Consider the following 18176-nt stretch of genomic DNA (forward strand, 5'->3'; position numbering starts at 1 on the left):
TGGAACAGAGCCCGAAACAACAGAAGAAAGAAAAGGCAGAGGCGTCCATTACAGCAATATTTATAATGGCAAAATCCCAGACATAGCACTACTGTCCAACAAATGGGGAGCTGTTAGACAAAGTGTGACAAAGTGACAGGTAAGCAAGTATTATACGTTGCTGCTAGAATGAGAGACAAAAAGATCCAGCCCACATTGGGGAGAAAGGCAGAAGGCAAAGGGGTGTGAACAGCCTGAGAGTGACTGTACAAAGGCCTGCAGAGTGAGTGGTGACTTGCTTTTCTTGTGTTTTGTTTGCTTGTTTGTTTTTCGCATATGCCCCTTTGGGTGGGTGGGGACATCCCCCATCTTTAGCTTTAAAGCTGGTGAAACACAAATTGAACATCAGACAAAAATGCACGATGCTAACAGTAACAACAGTGACTGACGGATCACTGTATGCCAGGTGTTTTGCTGAGTATCTCAGTCCTGGCAACAAGCCCATTACCCTCAACTACAGACAGGAAAGCCAGGCTCAGAGAGCGGTGTGACTTGCCCGGGGTCATGGTGAGTAAGTGGAGGAGCTGGGATTCGAACCCAGGTCAGCCTGATTCCAGGCCCTGTCTTAATCAACTTCTATTGTGCTAAGGAGGGCAAAACCCAGCCCTGTGGGTTGAAATGACTGGAGGGAATATTTGAGCTAAATCTAAGGAAAAACAACCTTGTGGAAAGAGAGATCTGGAAAAGGAACAGGCACACTAGAAGGCAGTGACCCTTCGGCCATGAGAACTGTGCGAGCGGGGCAGCCTCCGCCAGGGATGTCAGTGCGGATGGGGGACAAAATCAGACCTTGAAGATCCTTGCGCACACAGGGCTGAGGATCCTAATGAAACTCTTGGTTGAAAAAGGAAACAGCACAAAAAAAAAAAAAAAAAAAAAGAGAGACAGAGAGAGAGAGAGAACAATTACCTTGCCTGCATTCAGTTCAGAAATCGCTGCCAAGATCTGCTGCCTGGATCCATCTGTCTTAATACCCAGCTCCTTCAAGTCGCCATCAGTGAGCGTGAGGAATGCTTCCATGTCCACCTGGGAAGAGAGAAGGGGGATTTGCTACCATCTGCTTGGTGCCACACCTCTTTTTTCCCAACCGCAACAGAAATATCATGATTATGAGCTATTAGTGCTGATTAGTAGTAAATTAATTATGATTTACTACTTCCAATTCCTGGCTTTATGCTGAAAGTTCATTTGAAAATATCATTAAAAATGAACTCTCCTTAGCTCTAGCCCTGGGATTTTCAGGAGAGTGCATTCTGGAAAATGCCTACAAGCCAAACAAATAAGGAAAGTCTCCGAGACACTAATCTGGGTGACTTGAGTGATAAAAATCCAAGCCCTGCTATTAGAAAGTTACTTCCAACATTGCTACCCTTTTAACAATATTGGATACTGTGCAGAAAACAGGAGTATATGGCAGTACTCACCGTGTTTCCCCCCACAAGGACAAGAGAGATACAGACTGTGGAAAGAGAGTGAGAAAATAAACCAGCAGAAGCAATAAAGGAAAGAAGGGCTGTGGAGAATCATGGCTGCCCCCTGACCCTGGGGGAAATTCCTGGCCCCGCCAGACACTCCTTCCCAGGACCATCCCAGACCTGTGGCAGAGACCCCACACGCAGCCTGTATGTAGGTCCCCATGGCTAGCTCCTCAGAAGGCATAGAACATATAAAATAAAAGCAGGCAGCCATTAACAAACAGAAAAGATTTTTCTGACAACAAGAAAAATCACCACTGAAGTTTAAGATGCCAAGGAGGCAGGAAGGACAGCATGGATAGAGCAGAAAAGCAAACCGAGGAAGAAAGCCACAGCACCCCTGTTTCTTGAATCAAAATACAAACTCCTCAGTTTCATCTCAAGCTTGTTGGGGACGATGAGTAATTCTTGCGATTGCTACTATAAGTATGACAGTTGTCATGTAGTAAACTGGGCAGCAGAATGTTCTAAGCCTGTGATTACACCGTGGTGGCTAGTGGGGCTCAGAGAGGAGTTTTATTTGGCCAACAGTAAAAACAGTAATGGCTTATTGAGATATAATTCACCTACCATACAACTCACCCATTGAAACTTCACAATTCAATGATTTTTCGTACAGAGTTGTGTAACCATCACCACACTTAATTTTAGAACATTCTCATCACCCCAGAAAGAAAACCCATACCCGTTAGCAATCACTCCCCATTCTCTCCTCCCTACATTCCCTGGCAACCACTAGTCTACTTTCTGTCTCTACAGATTTGCCTGTTCTGGACATTGCATATAAATGGAATCAGACCATATGTGGCCTTTTATGACTAGCTTCCTTCACTTAGCACTGTGTTTCCAAGGCTCATCCATGTTGTAGTGTGTATCAGTATTTCCCCCAATTTTACAGCCAAGCTACATTCTATGGTATAGAGATAACACATTTTATTTATTCATTCATCAGTTGATGGGCATTTGGGTTGTTTCCGCTTTTTGGCCACTATGATGAATAGTGCAGCTATGAATACACAAGTTTTTATGCCAACGTATGTTTTCAGCTTTCTTGGGTATGTACCAAAGAGTGGGATTGCTGGGTCATAAGGTAACTCTGCTTAACATTTTGAGAAACTTCCAAACTGTAGAACAGTAGTTTTTTGGGTTTTTTTCAAAATGTGATTGTGAGTGCTTTTAAGCCAATAGAAACTCTCTCGGACTAACACAGACTCTTTACATTCAGACACTTAACAAATAGATTCATTAGGATTTGCTTTTGACCTGCTTTAAACCTAAAAGCCTGCTAGTCAATCCCCTTCAAAGGGGAGCAGGACAGACACAAACTTTACTAGAGAGAGCAGTGCTCAAAATTACAAAATCCTATTATAACAAAACAAGCCATAATGTCCCCAGGATTTCATTGTTAGGAAGTGAACCAAATATGCTGAACATGAATTCTTTTTTTTTTTTTGAGGGGGAGGTAATTAGGCTTATTTATTATTTTAGTGGTGGTACTAGGGATTGAACCCAGGACCTTGTGCATGCTAGGCATACACTCTACCACTGAGCTATACCCTCCCTACCTGAACTTGAATTCTATTTCCTTAGCTGCCTCAGTGAAAAAGATCAATCCAGGCTTACAGAATGGAAACCTACATATTTAGACAACTGTTTTCTGGTAAGATTTAAATTGACACTCGAAAAGAACATCCTTACCTCTTGCTCCTCAAAAATGGGCTGATATTTCTCAAGTGATAATTTCTTTAGGATTCCAGTCAGTTCATCTTCAAGAGGGAGAGAATGTAAGATAAGATATTTTAGAATTTGGTAAAATACATCAAAATAGTGGTTTTCAATCTTTCATAAAGTAGTGGTAATCTTATCTCAAATGAAGTTCGACAAGAATCTCCCACCCAGAAAGCAGATCTAAGCTGTGTTCCTGGGGATGAAGCCGGAGGTGTGTCCCGAGCCACCTGTTGGCCACACTCTTCCCTTGGGGCAGGCTCTCAGCATTTCCCAAAAGCCCAGATTGGGCTGTGAAGACAGATGATGGGAAGGTTCACAGCCAGGCTGACTCTCCAATGGCTGCAACCACCAAGTTCTTGGAGTTCTAGCTGCTGGGACTACAACTCCACCTTCTGTCCAAGAACAATTTTTAACTATGATTTCTTGACTGCTGGTAGCTGCACTTGCAGCAAACACTAATGCCAGCAGCTCTCAGCTAGCCAGAGAAAGACCTAGAAAGAACAGGCAGGTGGGCTTCAGACCAGAGTCAAGGTTTGGCTCAAGCATTTGGAGGTTGTAGGCTTCCTCAAGGAAGGATATGTCTGAATGGAACCACAAAGCCAGATGGGCACGGACCAGGGGAAAATAGAAGATCTGGGGTATCAAGATATTAGAGCAGGGAGGGTAAAGAAAGGAGACAATACCAGCATCTGGATGGCTTGAAGAAACATTCATTGGCGCAGTCAATAGGGATTTACCAGACTAGGCACTGGACCAACAATGACCATAAACAGGCTGACAGGCCCAAGGCAGTGAAGAAAAACAGATCAGGGTCAGGTAGGTTGACAGGGGATGAGAATGTTGTTTCATACAAGGTGGTCAGGGAAGGCCTCTTGGTAACATTTAAGCAGTAAATGAAGGAGTATGCAGTGCAGATACCAAAGCAAAGAGCACCAGGCAGCATCCAGGTAGAGAGAGTGGCAAGTGCAAAGGTCCTGGGGCAGTGGGTATGGCTCACAGAAAAGTGGGCTTGAGGTTAGGAGGACTAAGTTCCTTCTTTTACTCACTCATTCATCATTCAACAGTGACAACTAATGTGCCCACTACATGCTGGGAATGCAAGGATGGAAAGGTCCCTGCTATGACGGAGCTCAGTGTGGCTGGGAAGACATAAATGATGAGGGTGACAGCTGATGCCGTGCTCACCATCAGGCACCCTGTAATGGATAACCCCATGAGGTAGACCCTATTACTGTCCCCATTTACAGATAAGGAAGGCACAGGAAGCTGGATACCATATCTCAAGTGAGGTCACTCCACTAGTCCATGGAAGAGCAGGGATTCAAACCCAGTGGTTTAGCTACCAGGTCTCTGCTACACACCCCGCTCTGCCACTTCTCCCATTAGTGAGGAGTATATGGTGAAGGGCATGAACAAGGGGCTCTGGGGACAGAGAGAACTGCTGACCAACCCAAAGGACTGGAGAGGCTTCACAAAAGAGCTGCTATTGAGCCAGGATGTATGAGAGGAAATGAGTCCCAATCCACAGATAATCCATTATAGGTTCATGATGCATATAATGCTTTGGTCCTGCTGTTTCCCAAAAGTCTCTACACATTTGTGTGCTGGTAAATATTTAACAACTGGCTTTATGGGTGGGGAGAATATATGCATGTATATAGGTCCATAATTTTATTGCAGATTTTACTGATTTAAGGATGTGTGCACATAATTTACGTATAATAATAAATTACACGATACTCTGTATTATAAATTCCCTATAGCCAATGCCTTCATTGCATTTCGGGCATCTCACTGAATGCTTTCATTGATTTTTGCCTTACTCTTGCAGATATGGCCAATGAATATACTTCCACCATGAAGGTTGGTTCATGCTTCCATTTACACGAGCATGCGAGATGAAATGAAACAACAAAGACGAATGCTGGAACTTCATGCAAGCAACTTTGCTGAATCAGATAACGGTTTTCAAATCCTGGAAGAATACTTTCTCAGTTTTGGGTGCTGCTCTCAATATAACAGCTACAGACATGAAACTTTAAAGGTTAACCTGCATAATTCACACTGTCTCCATCACTGTCTAGATGACATTTATATATGAGCTATAAAACAATAAATCAAACCCTGATGGATGATGTTCGCTAATTTCCATGGTGTAAATACTCCACCATGGCATATTTCAACCTACTAATGTCATGTTCCTGAAAGTAGAATTGAGAAAGATGCAGGAGTAACACATCATCACACAGCCTTCCCACCATATAGATTAGAGATGTAAAAAACCCCAAGAGCACAGATATTAGGAAATTCACTAAAAAATTAGTAAATAAAACATTTTGTTTTAAATGCCATATACCTGTGTATGTAACATAATCAACTTAATTCATGTAATTTGACTTTTTTTCTATTTTTAACATATATTTTTGTTGTTGTTATAATCTGACTTTTAATAGCTGTGTTTAATTGCCAGATTGTACATTTCGTATAAATTTAGCCCTCTGGCCCACCACCGCCCTCTCTCTTCTCAGCCCTTGTGGCCCAGCACAAGTGCCTCCTCTTCAGTGAAGCCTGCCATGGTGCTCCATGGTGCTCCATGCCTTGCTGATAACACAGGTTTGATCCCACTTTGTGTTACAATCATTTAATGTTATTATGTGAAAAGTATCTGAATCCCCAGCCTAACTGTGAGTTATCCTAACACCCAGCACTGGTTATAGAACCCAGTGCCTGTCCCGGAAGCCTTCATGGAACAAATGTGAGGCAGAGAAGGTGACATTGTCATGGCCTCACCACTTGCGATGCGCAGAGTGTAGAGAGAGGGACATGGGTAGAAAGGTGAGCAGGGCAAAGGCTTGCATGCGGTCCTTGACTGGAGCTATAGATTTCCCATAAAAATTTCATAAAGAATGGCTGTTTGGGGATGAACTGGAGGCTCTGGTCTGTGATAATCTAATGCCTTCAGGACAACAGTCTTGCTGTCCCAGGTCCCAGGAACCTCAGGAGGGAAAATGAGGCTTTCTAAGCCCAAGAAATTAACCTAAAAAGAACTTGCTTCAGTCCTCCTCTGTTTTTATCCCAACTAGGCTTTGCAAACCTTATTTTAATAAAGAATGAGATGGAAAAAGAGTGGGCATGGACAGTGCATTCAAATATCCACTGTCTCAACTCTGTTTTGGAAAAAGGTTGGGTACAAATCCTAAACTGAACCTCTAAGAGCTTAGATTCCTGAAAGCCTCCAAGGTGGGAGAGTTCACAGGTGGAAAACTTAAGATTCCACAGAGAAAACACGATTAGGGAGGAATGGGGTTGCTAGTGAATCTCTGAAGCTTTTATAAATGATTGCACTAGATATCACACAGAACAATAAAAGGAGCCCCAAATAAAGAGGATGCCGATGGCAGTGTGCGTTTATCAACTCAGTACAGACCAGAGCCTGTGCAGTTGATTTCAACTTGCTGGGCAGAACCTGCTCAGCCATCCCTCCTGGCAGCTGCAGGGATATGCCTGCAAATGTGCTGTGTGAGGACCACACACACAAAGAGAGTTTCCTCCCCTCTCTGATTTATACTCCTTGATTTGTTCCTGCCTGGGCCCCATTTCTCATCAAAGCTCCACTCGCTCCTCCCCCAGCCCCCGCTCTCAGGAGCCACCAGAGGGCAGTTTTAAAGGGTCAGCTTCCTCTCTTCTCTCCTTTCTTTTATGTCTTCACATCTTTATCTGGGGCCTCACTGCACAACCTCCACTCCTGCCCTGCCGTCAGCTCCATCTGCCTTTCCTCATCATCCCCACTCATGCAGGTTCCAACGTTCTCCTGGTTGCAGTGGATACCTCTTGCTTTTGCTTGCCCAGCATCCACTGTCTCCTCCTTCCAGAAACAGCACTTCCGTTTTCCTCTGAGGAGCTACTTCTCTCTCACTCTCAGTCCACACAGACCTGACCCCGACCCTGGCTCTAAAGGCAACACACTGCACCCTTGGGAACACAGTAATCATCAAGGATGAGCAAAAACCCAAGTAGTCATAAATATAGCCAAGGCAGGACAATGACCTTTCTTTACCCCTGGGATTTTGCTGGACCTACTAAGAAAGCAGCACTCTTTCTGCTGGGTTACGAATTCAGCAGGAAGAAGAAGTAAGCCTGAAGCTGCTGAGGGCATCCTTGCCACCACTTTTGAAACATGGAGAGTAACACTCCCAAAGGACCTGGATCCAGACATGCCTGAAGCACACCCTAGACACTTACACTTTATGAGCCAACAAATGAAAAGTTTTTTGGTTGTGTTTTTGCTTAAATCAATCCGAGTGGGGATTCCATTCCTTGCAACTGACAGAATTCTGATCTATACAAGGTTCAGGGAAAAGTACAAAACTGATGTTGGAGAAGCATTTCTACACATGTACATTTGTATATATAATCAAAACTCACCTACAGTCAAAAACTATTATATACTGTTTAGATATGTAAGCTCAACAAAGGCAAAAATACACGGCAGAATCGGGGAGGGGAGGGACAGGTGTTTTTGTTTGATTAAAACAAATAAAAACAAAAGAGCCAACCTAGGATGGCAATAGCAATTAAGGACACCTACCAGGTCACCATGGTGAAGAGGAAAGGGTGGGGTCTGGGGACCTCGGGGGACTCACCCTCGTCAGTGATGGTGCCGCTGCTGGAGCCCCCGCTGCTCTTGGATTGCCGGTGGGAGGAGGAGGAGGACACGGAGGACTCGGCAGCGTGCCCTTTGGGAGACGGCGAAGGTGTGAGGGTGGGGGAGGTACTTTTGGAGGTAGTGGAAGTTCCAGACGGAGGCCTTTTGCTTGTCTCCAGTTTCTGCTGAAAAGAGTAAGAAAAATACATAAGCCATCACCTGGAGGGTAGACATGATTCAAACAGACACCCACAACAGGAAACAAGGGTGATATCTAACTCAACAAGATATCTAACCAGGACTATGAAATCTACTTAAGAAAACATGCAAAGCAGAAACAGCATTATCAGAAGAGCTTCAGGAAAATCCTTCCCTGGAGCAGAGAGGCAGGGAATAGAATGGGGAAAGCGGCACACGAGGAGCCAGAAAACCCAGGGCCTCGTCCTGCCCCTTCAGCTGCTGGCATTGTGTCCTTGGCCAAGTCCCCTTACCTCTCAGTTAACCAGCTCTAAAATGGAAGCGTGGCTCATCATACACAAAGTCCCATTCTGCTGTTCCTTCATCTAAACCAGCCACTTCCAACCTTCCACCAAAGAACTCTTAGTGTTCCTTTTTATGTGTGTGTCGCACACAAAAAGGCCTTTTTATTTTGAAATACTTTTATTTATTTATATTGAAATATAGTTGATTTACAATGTTGTGTTAGTTTTAGGTGTATAGCACAGTGACTGTTTTTTTTTTCAGATTATATTCCATTGCAGGTTACTACAAGGTGTTGGGTTTATAATCCCCTGTGGTAGATGGTAAATCTTCATTGCTTGATCTGTTAATCCCATACTCCTAATTTATCCCTCCCCTCCTCCCGCTCCCCTTTGATAACCATAAGTTTGTTTTCTATGTCCGTGAGTACTTTTAGATGTACAGGAGAGCTGAAAAGAGAGAACAGAGTTCCCGTGTATCCCTCAGCGAGTTTCCCCTAATGTCAACATCTTATAAAACTCTAGTATAATCATTGAAGATAGGGAATTAACATGGGGACAACACCAGTAGTAAACTACAGACTGTACTCAAGTATCACTGGTTGTTCCACTGATGTTCTTATTCTGGCCCAGGATCCTTGCTGCATTGACTTTTCATGTCTCCTCAGTCTCCTCTAGTCTGCGACAACCCCTCGGTCTTGCCTTATCTTTCATGACTTTGCCATTTAAAACCTGGGCTCATTATTTATAAAATATTTACTTATTTGTTCAACCCTAGTATAATATATATGTGTGCAAAAAGTATACATATGTAAAGAGGCTTCAGATCTGCTAGCCTATACCCCTGCAAGAAAAAAAATTGTCAACTAGAGTGCAGTGCTTGTGTACCGTTCTTTTTGTCTTTGCTTTAGCCTTACAGTATCTACTTGATATACATTTTCCCCCACCTCCTACAGCGTGGTTATGTCATTCACTTGTAATACAGCTAGATTTGTTGTCAGAGTCTGCATACCATCCTTAGTTCCCAGTTGATTTTTAAAGTTTGCATACAGTAAAAATAACTGTTGTGTACAGTTCTACAGGTTTTGATAAATAAGCAGAGTTGTGTATCAACCAACAGAATACCACACAGAACAGCTTCATCATCCCCCCAGTTCCTAGTGCTGTTCCTTCTCATCAATCCCTCCCCCGATCCCAACCCATGGAAATAACAGATCTGCTTTTCATTCCTACAGTTCTGCCTTTTGCAGAAGGCCATCTAAATGAAATCAAATATGTACACATTTTTTTTTTGGCCTGGCTCAGCATAATGCCTCTAAGATCCATTTAAGTTATTGCATGTATCAATAGTGTGTCCTTTTCCAGCCTGCTGAGTAGTATTTCACTGCATGGATGTTACCACAGTTAGTTTACAAATTTACCTGTTATGAGCTGTTTCCAGTTTGGGGTATTAAGGAAAAACTGCTATAGACATTCACAAACTGATTTTTGCATAAACCTAAGTTTTTAAAAATTCATTTGGGTAAATATCTAGGAGGGAGATAGCCAGGTCATATGCTAAGTGTATATGTAGTTTTATAAGAAACTGCCAAACTTTTTCAAGGTGGCTGCATCATTTTCACATTCCCACCAGCAAGGAATGAAAATTCCAGTAGCTCCACATTCTCATAGCACTTGTAACTTAATCTTTTTTTTACTTTCAGGCAGTCTAATAATAGGTGTATTAGTGCTGTCTCATTGTGGTTTTAAGTAGCATGTCCCTAATCATTAATGATGTTGAACATGTTTTAATATGTTTATTTGCCATCTGTATATCTTCTTTGATGAAGCATCTATACAGATATTTTGCCCATTTTTAAATTTGTTGGTTGTTTTCTTATTATTGAGTTTTGAGAGTTCTTTTTACTGGATACAAGACTTCTATAAGATACATGATTTGCAAGTATTTTGTCTGGTCTGTGGCTTGACTTTTTATTCTTTTAATGCTATCTCTTGCAGGGCAAAAGATCTGAATTTTGATAAAACCCAATTTAACTTTTTTTTTCTTTTCATGGATCATGCCTTTGGTACTGTATCTTAAACTTCCTTGCCAAATCTGAAGTCACACAGATTTTCCCCTAGAAGTTTTACAGTTTTTCATTTTTTATTTCAGTCTGTAATCCATTTTGAATTAATCTTTGTATTAGCTGTGATATATATGCGGAGGTTCATTTTTCTGCATATTCAATTGTTCCAGCACTATTTGTTGAAAAGACTATCCTTTCTTTGTTGAATTGCTTTCATGCCTTTGTAAGAAAAAAAAAAGTTGACTATTCTTGTGTGGGTCTATTTTTGGCCTCTCTATTCTGTTCCATTGACCTATGTGTCTGTCCTTCCCGAATACCATACTGTAGTTTTACAGGAAGTCTTGAAACTAGGTAGTGATTCTCTTTTTCATAATTCTTTTGCCTATTACGGTTTTTTGCATCTTATTATACATTTCAGAATCATTCTCTAGATCTCTACAAAAAAGAGCTAGCTGGGATTTTAATTGGGACTACACTGAATCTATAGATCAGACTGCAGAAAATGGATATCTTAACAATGTTGAGCCTTCCATCTTTCCACTTATTTAAGCTTCTTTGATTTATCAATGTCTTGTGGTTTTCAACCTATGGATTCTGCACATACTTCATTAGATTCATACCTAATCTTTCATTCTCATAATACATTTTCATATAATACATTTCAAATGTATTATAAATGATACATTTTAAATTTCAAATGTAAAAAGTCTAATTGTTCATTGCTAGTATATAGAAATACAATTGACTTTTGTATATTGACTTTGTATCCTCAGATCCTGCTGAATTCACTTACTAGTCCTAGGAATAGTAGTGTAGATTTTGGGGTTTTTTTTTTTGAGTTTTCTAAGCAGACCATCATGTCATCTAAAAATAGAGATAGCTTTATCTCTTCCTTTCTAACCTGTGTACCTTTTGTTTCTTTCAGACCTTATTACACTAGCTATAGTTTTTGGTACAAAGTGAAAGACTTGGATGTAAGAGACAACATCCTTGCTCCTGATCTTAGGGGAAAAGCACTCAGTCTTTCACCATCAAGTATGATAGGTATTTTATATGAGGTCCAGGAAGTTCTCTTCAATTCTTAGTTTGCCAAGAGTTCTGGTCACCAATGGAGCTTTAATTTTGCCAAGTGCTTTTTCTGCATTTTATTCTTTAATCTGTTAATATGGTGAATTAAATTGATTGATTTTCTAATGTTGAACTAGATTTGCATTCCTGGGATAAACTCCACTTGGTCAGAATGTATTATCCTTTTACTTTATCACTGGATTAGATCTGCTAATGTTTTGTGGAGGATTTTTACACTTCTGTTCATGAGGGCTATTGGTCTGGCATTTTCTTTTCCTGTAATCTCTTGAAAACATATCCTTGTTTCCTATCTCAAGGGGAAAGAGGGACTCTGCATAATGCTATAGAGGTCAATTCTCCAAGAAGACATAGCAATCCTCAATGTGTATAGAGCTTTAAAATACATGAGGCAAAAACTGATAAAACTGAAAGGAGAAATGGAACAATCCACAGCTATAGACAGAGACCAATATTCCTCTCTTAGTAACTGACAGAACAAGTAGACAGAAAATCAGTACATGTGTAAAGACTTGAACAACCTATAAACCAAACAGACCTAACTGACATTAATAGAACTTGCCCACTTCCACCACCAAAACAAAATACACTTTCTTTTCAAGTGCATATGGGAGATTCACCAAGCTAGCACGCATTCTAGAGCATAAAACAGACCTCAACACATTTAAAGGAACAGAAATAAACTAGCATTAAACTAGATATCAGTAACAAAGATTTCTGGAAAAACAAGAAATGATTGCAAAATAAACAATAAGCAAAATAATCTAAATAATCTTTGGGCCAAAGAGGAAGTCTCAAAAGAAATGAAAAAAATATTTTAAAGTGAATTAAAATTAAAATATATCAAAATTTGCAGGATGCAGGCAAAGCAGTATGTAGAGTTAAAATTACAGCATTAACGTGCTCACGTAGAACAGATCTCTAAACAGTAATCTAAGCTTCCACCGTAAGAAACTAGAGGACAAGTAAAACTCCAAGCAAGTAGAGGAAAGGAAATTACAGATAAGGCCACAGATCAATGAAACTGAAAATATAAAAATAGAGAAAAGTCAATAAAACCAAAGTTGTTTCTTTGAAAACATCAATATGATTAATAAAATTCTACCTAGACTGACCAAGAGAAAAAAGAGAGAAGTCACAAATGACCAATATCAGGAATGAAAAAGTAGACATTCCTACTGGCTCCAGACATTAAAATTATTAATAAAGGAACACTAACAATTCTATGTCCATAAATTCAACAACTAAGATGAAAAAGAATAATTTTTTGAAGATACAAAATGCAAAACTCACTCAAGAAGAAATAGGTAACCTGAATAATCTTATACTTATTAAAAATTTTATTTTGTAATTTAAAATTTTCAAGAAAAGAACATGTCAGGCCCCGACAGTTTCACTGGCAAATCTTAAAATTTTATCTAACAGTTAGGGAAAAAGTATTACCAATTCTACAAAATCTCTTCCAGAAAAATAGAATAATACTTCCCAACTCATTTTATGAGACAAGATGACTGTTTTTTCCTTTTAGCACTTTAAAGACATCACTCTGCTGTCTTTGATTTACATAATTTCTTACAAGAAGTCTGCTGCAATTCTTTTTTTGTTGTTGTTGTTCCTCTGTATGTAATTTCTTTTTTCTCTGACTGCTCTCAAGATTTTCTCTTTGTCTTATTTTTAGTAGTTCAGTATGTACAACTAAGGTGTGTTCTTTTGGGTATTTACCCTATTCAGTGTTCTCTAAATTTCCTGGATCTGCGGTTTGGCATCTGTCATTAATTTGGGGAAATTCTTGGCTGTTAAAAATATACATATTTTGCATTTATATATACTCCTTCTGCCCCACCATTCTGTCTCTCTTTCTCTCTTTCTTTAGAGATTCCAATTACCTGTGTGTGAGAGCATCTAATAGTCTCTCAGCATTTTGGGGTACGCTGGTTTTGTTTTTGCTTTAACTTCTTTTTTACTTTTTGTTTCAGTTTGGGTAATTTCCATTGCCCTATCTTCAGATTCACTGATTCTTTCCTTGGCTGTGTTCAGTTTACTGAGGAGCCCATCAAAGGCATTCCTGATCTTTGTTACATAGTCTTTTTAATTTGAGCATTTCCATTTGATTCTTTCTTATAATTTCCATTTCTCTGCTGAAATAGTTACTCATATGATGTTGCATGTTGTTCAAATTTTCCATTAGAGCCTATAACATATTAACTGTAGTTCTCTTAAATTACCTGTCACATAATTCCAACGCCTATTTCACATCTACATCAGATTCTGATGATTGCCTTGTTTCTTGGGAGTGTGATGTTTCTTGCCTTTTTGCAAGTCTTGTAATTTATGCTAAAACTTGGACATTTCATATAGGAGAGACCAAGATAAGTAGTTTTTATGCATGGAAGTGGGTACACATTTCCTTCTGCTAAGCCTTTAATGCTCCTTTTAGCTAACTACATCCTAGAGTGGAAAAAGAAGTCCTTTTCTTAGGTTTTGAAGGACTTTGTCAATAAGCTGCCTACATTATTTAAGAATTCTTCCTCCTGCTTTTTCTATAAAGAAAGACATTCCATAATTAAGCTTCTGATTAAGCAGGAGATAATTAGTATATCTTTACAAAACAGATCTATTGCAGCCAAGAGTAAAGAAACATAATACTCTGAACCTTGTGGGCAGCATTATTGGGAAGGGAGCAGGTTAAATATAAGATTAGGATGCTCTGAAATATTTGAACTATTCCCCATGTCCCCAGTGTGGCAGACTGATCATATAATGGCATCATCTCCACCCGTCCCTGGATCCATATCCTTTGGTATGTAATTCTGTGTGATCTCCTGCAGTGGGTGTGATGACTTACTTAAACAACTTGATTGGATTTCAATTTATGCCTTCGGCTGTTGCCATGAGAACATGTCCCAGCTTGATGTGGACACACATGGCCCAGTTTGACCCCAGCTGACAGTCAAACATTTATGAGATCCCCCTAGACCAGAAGAATTGTCTAGCTAAGTCCAGACTAAACTGCCCAGCCATAGATTTACAAGCAAAAGAAATACTTTTTGTTTTAAACCACTGTGCTTTAGGGTGGGACTAGAAAGCTGAAATACCCAGTGGGCCTTTGGGCTTCCCAGGATGTGGGAAATGTTGATGCCCACTCTGACCACCCCCCCCCCAATTCTGTGTCTCCTAAGGCACAGTTCATGTCAGAAGCCATGCCTTATGAATATTCCACCATTGCAGTGGTGTTTGTTTTAAGCAAAGTACAAAAACCATATTCAGAATGCTCATATTTTGAAGACTAATTTCTAATTTTTCCTAAGGGAGTCTCTGAAAAGCACTTCATGTCTCCATTTTGCTGTTGGAGCCTTTGACAGAAAGCCCACTGCTGTAGCTTTTGATTTAGGGTGATGGTTTCTAAGAACCTGGGCTGGGCTGGCTGCAACACTCTTCAGGGGGAAAAACAGATTCCCCAGACCCTACCTTGAGAGTCTCATTCAGTTATGCTGCATGGAACCCAGAAACCTGATTTTTTAAGCAGCTCCCCAAGGTTACAGCATATTATTATGTTAACAGTATCAAGTGATCATTGAACCAGGCCCCACTCTAAATGCTAAAGTGTGAGGCTGAGATTTGAACCTAGGCAGTACCTCCTGAACCCTTTTGCTATAAATCAATGGAAAAAACCATGTGCAATGTGAGGCTGGATGACCAGCGCAGGGCTGCAGGAGCCTGGTGCTCACCCCGCACCTCGGTGCCCCTCCCACCTCAGGTGCCCTGGAGATCAGACAGGAGGTAAACACACATGTGCAGGAGACTGAGGGCACAGAGTGTGAAATCCACAATGGCCCTTCTTAGAAAGCCCACGACTGGCTGGCTGGAAGGGGTCAGTTTAGTTCAGTCCCAGGACAGTGGCACCCCCCATACCCCCCAGCACACGGGCTGTGTTAGGACAGAATCTGTGCATCACAGGAGGAGACAGAAACAGAACAAGCACCTTGCCACCAGGAACACCGCTGCCTGCAGGGGAGACCGGGAGCTCAGACGGGCTAGAGCCGGGCGCTGGCCCAACAGGACTTGACCGGTGGCTGGGCTTCTGCTCGGATAACCCAGCTGCTTTCTTCCTCTGGGCGGCGATCTGGGACAGGACACTGTCTATGCTGCCACCTGAGGAAACAGGAATAGGAATGACTGCCCTGGGTCCAGAGCACGGCAGCACGGGTGGTGGACATCGGGTGTCAACCTGGCTGAGCCGGAACCACATTTTCCAGACCCCTCCCCATGTGGCTGTGCATCAGGGCTGACCACAGAAGGACTGTGCATCAGAACTGGCAGGTGGATGGCCATCAGGCTCCAAAGGCGTCATTGTAAGAGGTGGTGAGATGCTATGCAGGCAAGATCTGTTTGTCCTCACTTTCCCCCAGGGCACAGCCAGCTCAGTCAGCCCCCAGCAGGCACAGACGCCACTCCCTGCCCTGCATTCCCACAGCAGCCCCTCTGTAACACCTTCCAGCAGCTGCACATGCGGCCATGCCAGGGCTCCTCCGTCATCATCCAGCCTCCTGGATCTCTACATCCCCAGCTACTCCCACAGCCATATCAATAACCTCCTCACTCCGTAATGCTCAGGGGGTCAGCTTCCCTGATTGAATCCTGATTGCCAGGTCCCCCTCCCTGTTTCCCCAAACCTACTAGCAACCTTGAATTATAATGAAGGAAAAAGGGAAAGTGATAATATCTAGGGTGAGGGAGCATGCTAGAGGAAGAACACTGATAACTAACATTTATAGAGCACTTACTAGGGGCCAGGCACTGCTGTGAGTATTTTACATGTATAAACAGAGCCGCTCCAGAGGGCAAAATGTAAAGCCTCAAAAACAGGCAAACCCATTGACCCCACCACCCTGAGTCAAGGGAACTTACATTAAGCAAATCATTAAACAAGCATGCAACACAGAGGTATGAAGCCATTACTTAGAGTGGGACCTATAAGGGCGAAAATCGAGAACAGCCTCAGAGCTCAACAAGAGGGAGCTGGTTAATTAAAACTGTGATACCTCATATGAGTGGAAGGCTGTTTGGTTATTTAAAAGACACTATAGACATATGTGTATTGATTGACACAGAAAAGGTGTTTACAACATAGTAACGGGTGGAAAGAGGAAAAAGGTTACAGGTCAGACTCCACTCAGAAGTCGGCCTGCCTGCGTTCAGGTCCTGGCTCTGCTACTTCACAGCAATGTGACCCTGGGCGAGTTATTTAACTTCTCTGAGTGCAGTTCCCGACTCTGTAAAGTGGAGAGGATACCCTCACAGGTTGTTGGAGGACTGAATGAGACAATCCACTTAAAGGGAACAAGCTCAGTGCTCAATAAATTATTATTCTGCTTTCATAAATATGCATAAAGCACCTTGCAAAGACATACACCAAAATGTTAATGATGATCCCAGTAGGTGAGATTCTTCTTCTTCTTCCTCTCCCTCTCTCTCTCCTTTTGTTCTTTTGCTTTATCTAGTCTTCAAGTTTTCCAATTGAAGCATGCATTCCTTATGAAATGGCATAAAGCAGGTTTCCTTCCTGCAAAACTGGCTTTAGTTAATCCTGGTGGCCTTTGGGGAGGACTAGAAAGTGTCCTGTAACCAGCCTCATTACCTATTCCCATATTCTGTTTCATTTTTTTAAACAGTATTTACTATTGTTAGATTTTTTTTTAAAAACTATCTGTTAACATCAGAATAAAACTTCCTAGAGAACTGATTTTGAATTTTTTACTGCTAAGTACTCTATTGCCTAGGCGTTGCCTCACATATAATAAGTGGTCAACAAATGTTTGCTGAAAGAATATGGTAAATAAATGTAATGATGTGAAAAAAATTAAAATTTAAAAAAGAGAAAGTATGCCAAAAGCCCAAAATATCTGTAGCGCAATCAACTTTGAGTCTTAATTGCCCCCTACTTGCTATGTGTCCCTGGGCTAATCTGTCACCCACTCTGAGCTTGTTATCTCATCTGTTCAATGAAGGATAAGGATGAAAAGATATCTAAGGTTTAACCTTCAAGGATTTTAAATACCAAAAAAAACCCCATGCATTTCTCTTAGTTTCTTGTAAAATTTTCCAAGGAAATAAAGCATTATAGACTATTTCTCGCCTTCCCACTCCCCTCTCTCCCACCCTAAGAAAATGCATAAAAGAAACTCTGAATTGTGGATTCACTGAAGATTGCCTTAGGCACATGGAGGAGAAAGACAGAGTTGTGCGGGCCTTTCTAGGGCTGTCCCCAGAGCAAGCACAGGGGGCGGTTCACACTCTCAACCCCAAGGAATCTTCCCACTTCCCCAGAGTGGCCTGCCTGGTCCCCAGGTCCCCACCTGAGCGGTTGTGCAGCTCCCCGCCGTGCCTGCTCATGCCCCCTACCCCACTGGAGCCACTGGAGGAATGAGGCGAGTGATTGAAGTTTCCAGAATTGGCAGGAGAGGCTGGGCTTCTGGAGAGAGATGGGAACTTAACCGGCCTGATGGGAGTCTGCAAGAATAAGGCGGATATCGCAGTTAGGGTCTGCTGCTCACTCCTTTGGATGCACAGATCACAGTGGGGAGGGACCTGGAGTTCGGCTGGCCCATCCTGGCTGATGCTTGCATCCACCAGCACATCCCTGCCGACTGGTGCTCTG

The 18176-nt window shown here is 41.8% G+C and overlaps 1 protein-coding gene across 3 annotated transcripts in view; it reads right to left on the reverse strand.

The window, feature by feature from the left end:
- ANKS6 (ankyrin repeat and sterile alpha motif domain containing 6) overlaps positions 1-18176 on the reverse strand; it is a 52026-nt gene that overhangs the window by 10586 nt on the left and 23264 nt on the right. For 2 of the 3 annotated variants that reach the window (XM_074361886.1, XM_074361888.1), the window contains exons 10-14: positions 17875-18028; positions 15501-15670; positions 7886-8072; positions 3213-3280; positions 949-1065 (exon numbers count right to left, since the gene is read on the reverse strand). In XM_074361886.1, the coding sequence (XP_074217987.1) occupies positions 949-1065; positions 3213-3280; positions 7886-8072; positions 15501-15670; positions 17875-18028 (696 nt within the window). The remainder of the gene's footprint in view (positions 1-948; positions 1066-3212; positions 3281-7885; positions 8073-15500; positions 15671-17874; positions 18029-18176) is intronic. The other variant, XM_074361887.1, reaches the window with a different exon arrangement.

This window comes from Camelus bactrianus, chromosome 4, assembly GCF_048773025.1.
Source record: "Camelus bactrianus isolate YW-2024 breed Bactrian camel chromosome 4, ASM4877302v1, whole genome shotgun sequence".
Lineage (NCBI taxonomy): Eukaryota > Metazoa > Chordata > Mammalia > Artiodactyla > Camelidae > Camelus > Camelus bactrianus.